We start from the raw sequence: 10,230 nt of genomic DNA, 5'->3' as shown, positions 1-10,230 counted from the left end.
TTTTTTAAATTGAAGCTTCCTACCAGAGGTTAATTTGGATCAAATTCATCTTCTTTTCTGTTTCGATCCAGATCAGGCACCAGATCAGGTCTGGAGGTTCTCAAGCAGAGGTGCAATCACCTACCACTTGAGGAAAGTGCAGCAGCAGATTCCTGCTCTGTGTGCAAGTCAGAACAAGATAGAATCTTGGAAGTTCTTTCCAACTCTTAAGATTCTATGACCTGGTCTTGTCTCCTGTGCGCATAAGAGTTTAAATTTAATTTTTTACCATAAGGTCCTTTTTTTTTTTTTTTTAAACCATGCAAACCTGTGGAAGTCCCTAATGATCTCTAACACCCTCTGATTTAAAACCATAAATCCACACTTTCTTTTAGGTCAAATAGGAAGATTGGGCCATTTAATACAGACTCTACTTGCATGTGCCTGAAGAGGTATCCAGGGCATTGATTAACATCTTCCAACTTCTTTCTGAAGAGCTAAGAGAAACCAAGCACTAAAGTGATTGGAGAAACTAGAAATTAAACATGATCTTCACATCCTGAATTAAAAGGCTGTGGACAGTTGCCAGCCTGACTGACTTTTCCTACCAGTCGAACCAACTTTCTGTAAACAAGAAAAATTCCCAGCTTTCCCTTATGCATAATTTTTTTTTCATTTAACAACACCTTGATTTCCTTGCTATCATCATTCAAGTTTTTTAATCACTTCACTGAATCGAAAGCAGGAGGGGGTGAGACAACAGCTGCCTGGCCCAGTTCCCTCTTTTCCAGCTTGATGTCTATATTTTAATTTCCTCCCAGTCAAGATCTTTCTTCTTGATGTACATGTGGATAATCAGTTCAGGATAAACACGAAGGCCTACTTCACCAGATCTCATAGTAGGCACTTAGTTGCTTGTTAGGTGACTGAAAACCTGCCATCTTATTCACATCATTTAATTCTCTAAAATTATAGAAATGATTGTGTGTACAAGTTATACTGTCAGATGAGATATCAATACGTTAATCACACACACACACACACACACACACACACACACACACACACAAAAGATCTCAATAGTCCTTTTCCCTTTACATCCAGTCAAATGTACATTTCCCATTTGTTTCTTCTATGCGCAAGAAGCATTATACGCTTCAACAACAAGACTATATGATGATCAATTATGATGGGGCTCTCTTCAACAATGAGATGATTCAAACCAGTTCCCAATTGTTCAATAATGAAGAGCATCAGCTACACCCAGAGAGAGAACTATGGGAAATGAGTGTGGACCACAATATAGCATTTCCACTCTTTCTGTTATTATTTACTTGCATTTTTGTTTTCCTTCTTGGGTTTTTTTTTAACCTTCTTTCTAGATCCGATCTTTCTTGAGCAGCAAAATAACTATAAATATGTATACATATATTGGATTTAACATATACTTTAACATATTTAACATGTATGGGACTACCTGCCATCTAGGGGAGAGGGTGGGGTGTAGGAGGGGAAAAGTTGGAAGGTTTTACAAGGGTCAATGTTGAAAAATTACCCATGCATACGTCTTGTCAATAAAAAGCTATAATTTAAAAAAAAAAGAATCAGATCAGGACAGCTGAGGATTCTATGATATATTGCCTCATCTACATTCAATTTGTTGGCATTGACAGAACAGAAAAGTTCACTCTACCTTTGTGAGGCTTGGCAGAGAATCAATAACAATCACCATAAAAGTTTTGTTTTCAGATATTTCAGATAGCAGTTTATGACCTAGAGAAATCTGTCAACCAGGATTTGGATTTATAGAAATCATAAATATGAGTTGAAAATTGTATTTTCCCATTCATTAGAATGATCTTCTCCAAAAGTCTAAACTGGCAGTGGGAGGCAGGAGTTTCATACATTTCTATGTGGGGTAACTCTTCAGTCCAAAGGATTTGCTTTCATTAGGCTACTGATTGATTTATATAAATGTATCGCTAGAGATGGAATGACTTCAGACACAGCTCCGTTAAGAATACACCAATGCCAGTGCAGCCAGGTTTCCTCCCCAGAATGCCCTAAATGAGCAGGACCAGGACATGCGAAGGGCCAACTACTCCTCCCCCCAGGTACACATGCTTCAGGATTCTTGGCCCACTGTTTGCTTATAGGCAAAGGAGGGAAGGTGGGGGAGTAAGGGGTACTCACTGAGATTCGCCATCCCCAGGTCCATCAGAAAACAGCCTTTTGCTGGCTGCTGAGCACACCTGGAAACTGGCCCTCTGAGTCAGATGACTGATTTTCCCCTTCAGCTGGGCGATCACACATTTCTTAGCACAAAAGAGATGATTAAGCAGAACACCACTTTGTATTTTGGTGGAGTTAGCCACAGATACACTACACATCCGGTATTTTACTGGTTTTTCCCATTTTTTATTGAATTATTAATTTCAGCATTGTATGCATCTTCAAAAAGGAAAAAAATAACATTTTTCATTTACTTCCTATTGGTACAGTAATACTTATTAAATCTATCAAACTTCCTCTGTAATGAGACAGGATTAGAGAGCAACACCTGTGGGTACAGCTGGGCAAACTGAGGTTCTTGTTGACCGTCACTCCACATTGGGCCTGGAGACAGGCCCCGGACTTCCGAAGGCCTCAAATTTCCATTCTGGTCTTGGGGTTGGTTGGCAGTCCCAGGTCACATAGGAGCAACTTCTCAGGAGGGGCCCATTTCTGTCTAGAACTTAGTTTGATCCTGGCTAGAATCTAAGGTAACTCATAAATCTGATTTACAATAGGCAGAACAGCACCATACACATCCTCTGCAATTCAATTCGGTGGGAACGCTAGCCAAGAGATCAGACTCCTGGCCCACAAGTTACAACAAGTTAAGGCATCTTCTGGTAGTCTAGGTGCCTGGCTCTGACACACACACACACACACACACACACACACACACACACACAATGGGCGCTTGTCTGCAGCTAAAGCCTGTGGTAACTGTAACCCAGGGCGGTCTTTTGCTGACTTTGTTGCTCTCTGGCCAACTTCCCTTCTCCCAGAGTGAACTCCAAAGTCAGCCCGACATCACAGCCTTTGTTTACCACAGTGGAAAGAGGGGTAGGGAAACAAATTCAGGAATAGTAACCCGGCAGGAGCCCAAAGCTTTGGCCACAGGAGTTTGGTCTGTGGCACAATGAGATCAACAAGACAAAAACAAACACGGAGAAGGGGCCCGATCGTCAATCTCGATCTGGAATGAGGATTTTCTCGGACTCGCTGACCTTCCTCCTCTTCCTCAGAACCACAGGGCTCTGCTGACTGTCCATGAATTCCAGCCTTTGAATCTGTGGGAATCACCAGAGAGAGACAACAGTCAGCAGCGATTTCGGGGCCGCCAAGAAAGCAGGCTTTTCGCTCCCTGGAGCCGGGTAACGGATCCCAACCTGCTTTTCCCTGGGCTGGCTGCTTTGGCCCTGCTGGCTTGTCCTGCTGCCAGGAGCAGAGGCTGCCATTCCAAGCCTCAGAAGCCCGAGGCCCCTGGAGGCAGCCAACTTTGGGGACACTGCTTTGGCTCTCCCAAGTGAATTCAGTACATCCCGGGGGGAGGGCTGATGGTCAAGGTGAGAAGCCAGCAGGGGAGCAATAATGGTCAGGAGAGCTGGAGGGTGCCCAAATGCTTCAGAAAGGGAAAAAAATGAGGGCTTTCTACACGCATTAGCAGAGGGAGCTAGGCCGCCTTTCCAGTGAGTGAATGATATCGGCCACCACCCCGCTCTCTTGGCCCTTAGAACCATCCTACCCCCGCTTCCCAGGACCTAAAGAGGCTTAGACATAGGAGACTAAAGGGTGAGTCACCACGAATAAGTCTCTCCTCAGGCTTTAGGAAGAATTGGGGATTAGAATCCTGCCTCCCTAAATGCAGAGTCAAGTATATTATCTCTCCATGCAATGCCCCCTAAGCCAGTTCTTAATCCCCCATCCCAAGGAACACTCAGGACACTTACATTTCTGGCCACTAGATGGGAGAAAAGGTTTTCCTAGTCCATTCCTCTTTCCCACGCCCCACCCCCATCCCCAAACCCCCACTCTTGCCCAGGGAGGGTGGAAAGATAAATGATAAAAAAGATTTTTCCAATATACCTAGTGGGAAAAGACTGCCAAATATACTAGAAGCCAAAACAATATTCCTCTGCCTCTTGTTGACACAAGTTATTACTATTTCTGATTTGTTGTGAAAAATTATGAGGATAGGAACTTGGCCTATGAATTCAGTGGAATGGGGAATTTCCAGGTGAGGAAAGTCCATCTACCAATGAAGGTGGTACCTTCTCTGATTCTTACAACAACCTAGAAAGCCAAAAGGTTAAAAAAAAAAAAAAAAAACAAAACCTGCCCATTGTCATAAAGAAAGTATGTGTTCCAGGGGAAACTCGAACTCGGGTCTTCCTGGCTGGCTTTCCATCCCAGCACTAACTCTTGCAGTCTCCCCAGCAAGGGAGTCAAGCACTTATGACACACAAGCCAGCATGGAACCAGAATGCTCAGAGGGATGCCTGGCTAGTTCAAGAATTGGTTTCTCTTTGGTTTTTGAAAGCAATCGGGATAATTGGTCACAGCAGTTTTATGCCCGCCCTTGGGAACAGCCACTCAAATTCACTCTGGCTTAAACCAAAACCTAGACTGTTTAAAAGCGTAAAACCCTGGAAAAAATAAATAAAACTTATCAAATCACTGGTTTGCTTATGTATGTAAAATCTTAGAATGACCTACTCCGGACGAAATGAAATCAGGCCATACAAAACACAAAACACAAAAACAAACCTCTTTCTTGAGAAAACAAATTCGTTACGGTAAGGCGAGATGAAAAACGGCAGGCCAGAATTCAGCTTGTGTGAAACCTCATTTGGGGGCGTTTGCTACTCAACTACCAATCATCCTGCCATTGATTAAGTCAGGGCACGGAGTACCAAGGACGGATCGGTGTCTCTCTGATTCAGAAGAGAAGACAGATGTAAGCTGGAGCCCTCAAATGATAGGCTGCCCTAATAACTTCAGAGTCCTGCTCTGCTCTATTATTCAGGAAACCAGAATTTGATTGGGAAGCTCAGAAAAAGCCATTTTATTGCAGTGAGTTGGTCAGAATTTTACCCTGATTACATACACCACTCCCAGAATGGTGAGGCTTGGAAAGTGCCACTGGTTTATAAAGAAGCTAGAAGGTTCAGAAGCAGTCCAAGAGGAAAAAGGATTCCCTGAGGATATTTCTTATAAAGAATCGTGGGATTTTACACCTAGAAGGAGCCTCAGTCACTGTCTAGTTCTTATTCACCAGTGATGAAAAGGAAACCCAAGAGGAGGAGGGAAGTAGGCTGACACTAATGGGTACAAATCAACTTTCTTTCTTCACCAGTGAAATAAGAACTAGGTGGTCACTGAGAACTTCAACAGCTGTAAAAGGCTAGAATTCTTTGGAAATACTTTTGAACCGATCCATGCAGAAGAATGTTTGGGAACCACGCTGTGGAGGTGCAGTTCGTACTTCTAATAACTATGCCGGGTGACAGAAGCCACAGTGGGAAGGCCAAAACAAACTGAGCGTTCGTGTATCCAGTGAGTCTCGGACAGTCTAGACTGAAAATGTGGATAATTCGATCGCCATCAGATGACTGTCTTCTGATGCATCGCTCATTCTATTTAAGGAAAGACAATCTTCTGGGGCATTGTCAGACATTCTACACAAAACAATTACTTAGCTAAAGTCGGAAGAATGATGATCCTTTTGCTTAAAAATTCTACAGGAGTTTTCTCAAAGGAGCTGACAATCTGCATATGTTTCTGTAAAAAGTCCTGGCAGTATGCTTTTTACTTTATGGAGCCAACACCAGGGATTTTCTACTTTAGTTCCTAGGATTTGCCAACATTAGTCTCCTTCTGAGAACCACAGGCCTACCCTTAAACGTAGGTGGAGGAGCTATACTGCCTCTTCTGGGTTTGGAGGCACTGGGAAGCTTCTCAGATTTAAAACTATCTGTCTGAACTGTTCCCTTCTCCCATCTTGCCACAGTGTCTGAAATTTGCCTATGTACAACATCAGATCTTTTCTGTATATAAAGAGCCAGACTGGAGCTTTTTAAACTTTTTTCCACTCATGACCTCTTTCTGCTCAAGAAATTTTACGTGATAGCATGTATACTGGTATATAAAAAAGGTGTACAAATCAAATATTTGCTTATAACAAGTCATAATTTCACAAGCCCCACATTCAGTTACAAGACCCCATATGGTGTTGTAAAACACCATTTAAGAAGCTGGGGGCTAGACCACAAAGAGATATCCCACCTCTGACCTTCCCCGTTCTAAGACCCTCCACCTACCACCTCTGACATTCTCCATTCTAAGATTTCTCCCAGCTCTGATATTCTCTGTTCTAAGACCCTCCTTTCCCCACCTCTGACATTCTCCATTCTAAGATATCTCCCGGCTCTGACATTGCTGGTTCTTTACTCGATTGTGGGGTAATCTCAGAAAAGTGATTTTTTTCACTTATGTGCCACAGGTTTATATTTCTTATTTTTGTTTTTTCTTCATTCTTTCTCATTCTCCTTTTATAAAAGTTGCTAGTTCTTAGAAGCAGAAAGTTAGGTCAGAGAAAGTAGAAATATGACAGGGCACAAGTGGGACAACATTCTGGAGCACCAGATATGTTGGCCAAAGTCAAAGGCCTCTCCTTTAAAATCTAGAAGATCCAACCTATTTCTTCCCCCCTCTAACAAAAACGAAGGAGTCACCCAACATATAGTTATAGTTTAGGCCACCAGCCTAGGTAATCCAAGCCAAGAGCAGTTATCTCTTCATGTCATCAGAAATCGATAATGGCGTGATCCTCCTGAACCTTTTCCAATCATAGTTATTGTAATGACAACTCAATTATTGATCTAAACTTGGGAAGATGTCACCTGGCAAGGACCAGTTATGGTTTTCTCCCCCTAAAAATCACAGACAGGCTGCTCTCTGGTTGCAGGATGCCTTCTGGTTTGTAGGCCATCTTATGGTTTGCAGGATGCCCACTGGATGCCCGGGATCTAAGTCAATAGAAATTGTTCTCTTTTCTCTCTCTCTCCAGGCAGCAGAGTAAGAGATGCATTTTCCCCAACAGATCAAGATTTAAGAGAGTGCTTCCCTCCAGAAGGCCAGCGATTCTATTCAGAGGCTGCCATTGGTTATCTCATATTTATTATCACACAGATATATTTATTACTCTGATCTGTTTGTCTGCCTCTAGCTACTTATGATGAAAGCTTGATTGCAAAACGAGTTCCTTTCCTCAAAGCTGGAAAGCTGTTGAAGGAACATGCTTTGAGGTTGGCTTGCCTTACCTTTTAATGACCTAAAAACATTATTTGATATCTAAGGGGATTTTAAAAATCTATTTTAAACATCCCATTCCTTTCTGACTTTCAAGTACCTAAGTGATTCTGTGTGAACCCTTTAGCCAATCCAGATATGTAGAGGTTAAAACTTTAAAAGAAAAAAGCAAAGAGAAACCCACAACAAAAATGATAGAAATGAAAAGGGTTTTTTATCTCCCTCTCTGGCAAGAGTAGAGGAAATCTACAGGCAGTGACATGACGGTGTCACCAGATGTACCAAACTTGACACAGAGCTTGCTGATTCTTCAAAAAGGAGATGGAAAGATAAGGACAGCAGCTAGAGGATCTGTCTTGAAATACACTGGGTTCTCATATACCTGCTATGTAGGTCACTGATTTGAATCTAATTGTCTACAAAGTACCTTCAGTAGGTACAAAAATCAGCTTGCCTTTAGCTTAATTAGAGAAACTATCACAGAGAGAAATGCACTTTCTCCCTCACCTGCCAGTATGAGACTAGTTTAGCTGAACGTGCACTTATTAAGCACCTTCTGTGTACTACCACTGAGAATACAAAGGCAGAAATGAAACCATCTCTGCCTTCAAAGAGCTCACATTCTACTGATTAACCTAAATGAAGGCCCATCTTCCAGCCCCAAACCACTTTTTTTGTGAGTAATCTCTATAGAAAGACATAGGATTAAGGAGACGGTACTCAACTTTGTTTCACTTACTGAAGTACTTCCTCTACGTTAAGGTAAAGCTTAACCATTTCATTTCTAAGAAGTTAACTTTCACTTTAAATCAATGATAAATTCACTTGAAAATGATCAAAGAAACCAAAACCCTTCTAAATAAAAGCTGCTCATAAGGAAAGGTTAAGTTTAAAGTTCCAATTTGAGAGGATGAATCTAAATTCTCTCTAAGAGGGTCCCACTCCCTTTTGGGGTACATAATAGCACCTCCATCCAGACCTTCTCACACTGCACCCACTATTCTTATCATACCCGATGTGTCGGGGCCTTCCTCTCTTGATGAATAGGAATGGAACGCATGGATTTCCCATATCTTGAGCATGACCAGCTCTCCTTCTTTCCAGGCCCACGTTCCTCTGATGATAAGCCTCATGTTGCCCCTTCTACCCAGCTACTCATTGTATTGGGTTACTGCTAACTCACAGCTGCCATGCCCTTCATCACCAAGCCTCACTGTCCATCCTCCATTTTTTGGTGTCCGGGCTATTCCACAAGTCAAAGCTGTGGAGCAGCACCAGAAGAAGGAGAATGTTGAGAAAATGGACCTGAGTTCCAGGGATCCTCCAGAGCCGTGAAAACCGGTATGATGTTTTATTAAAAACCATCTAGCCTGACCCTCTCCTCTGTTTCAATTCTGGGCCTACTTCACTGACCAATTATTTCAGTGATGCAAACTTTATTTGTCTACATGTCCTCAGCAATAAATGAAGCACTTTTGTAACCTTTGTGTTTTTATCAGAAAGAAGGCTTCTCTAAGATGTCCACTGGGTCTGACGTAAACCATTCCTGTTTCTTCATCATCTACTTGTATTCTGAATGAATGAAATTGCTTTCTTGATCCAAACACCTTCTTTGCATGTCTTTCTAACACTTGCAGTAAACGATCACCTTGCCTACTTCAAACATTTTTTCTTTTTCAATTTGGACATTTAATCAGCACCTGCTGTATGCTCTGCTAGTCAGGAATGCTGCTGAGATATAAACTATCCTGTCCTGTCCCTCGAGGAGTTTAAATTCCGAAAGATGAGAGAGTAAATCATATACAAATAAGGATGATCCAAGGGACAATGCAATAGCAGAGTGACAAGGGCTCAAGGAAATCGAGAGAAAGGAGAAATTAGCTCAATTTATCTGGAAAGGCTTCCCAGAGGAAGAGCTGGTGCCTGAGCTGGTCAAAGGAGGAGGAGGAGAATTTCACCAGAAGACAACAAACAGGCAGACATGGTTTGGTGAACCGTGAATCAGAAGAGTAGGATCTGAAGTCTGGCTCTGTGACTCATTAACTGTGGGATCTCAGCCAAATCCTCTCACTTCTTCAGGCCTCAGTTTATTCACCTGTAGAATGAGGGGCAATCTGACTATCTGTATGAAATCTATCTCCCAACTCTGGTTCCTATGAACTTCTTATATTATTAAAAAGAGTTGATCTCTTTGAAACTATCCAAAAATTAATCTGTTGGTTAACTTTTTTTGCTGATTTGGGACCAGGTGTGTCCTCAGGAAATGTATCTGAAGAATTTAAATAAGCTAGAGACTCACTGGCAGGAAAACCTTATGGAAAGCAGACTAGACATTTGTTTATTGAAGTGTGATTTGTGGGGCCCAGTAGGCCCTCACTCTTCCAAAGTACCAGCGTCTCTGTGACATACATAAAAGCCCCTCATATACCTAAAAAAAGAAGACAGGGAGAGAGTACCAAATAGCAAAGAGGTGGGAGGTAGGGTGGGGATAACCCTAGCAGCAGGTAAAGAGCCCAAGAACTTGCTTTGTACCCATTTCACAATCTTGCCTATGATAGACCCCAGTTATCCGCCATGCTTCTCAGAACTTTCACAGTTGCCTATGGTGCATGGAAGCTTAGGTATATGACACAGTGGACCAAAAGAAAACAGATTCTATAGTCTTAAAGATCATTTGTAAAAATCTTTTGGAATCAGTAAAAGAAAAACAAATCAAGATTGTCCATGGATAACAAAAGCCATAGTTAGAGAAGGTTTTCTCCAGCTCCCTTATCTGTTAATCAGAGAAGCCAAAAGTCTTTCCTAGAATCCATTTCCCAGACCAACAAATCTCAGTCTTTGTCTCTATCTTCTGGGTGTCTTAACCAATATTCTCTGTACTTCAGCCCTTGT

General features: G+C 42.1%; 1 protein-coding gene across 2 annotated transcripts in view; it reads right to left on the bottom strand.

The window, feature by feature from the left end:
• Window positions 1–2,389: 2,389 nt before the first annotated feature.
• HORMAD2 (HORMA domain containing 2) overlaps window positions 2,390–10,230 on the bottom strand; it is a 71,975-nt gene continuing 64,134 nt past the window's right edge. For both annotated transcript variants that reach the window (XM_023497221.2, XM_012542593.3), the window contains exon 11: window positions 2,390–3,317. In XM_023497221.2, the coding sequence (XP_023352989.1) occupies window positions 3,213–3,317 (105 nt within the window). In that variant the 3' untranslated portion in view covers window positions 2,390–3,212. The remainder of the gene's footprint in view (window positions 3,318–10,230) is intronic.

This window comes from Sarcophilus harrisii, chromosome 1 (genome assembly GCF_902635505.1).
Source record: "Sarcophilus harrisii chromosome 1, mSarHar1.11, whole genome shotgun sequence".
In the NCBI taxonomy this organism is placed as follows: Eukaryota; Metazoa; Chordata; class Mammalia; order Dasyuromorphia; family Dasyuridae; genus Sarcophilus; species Sarcophilus harrisii.
The sequence above is the reverse complement of the archived record's forward strand: the minus strand, read 5'-3'. Positions and strand labels throughout refer to the sequence as shown.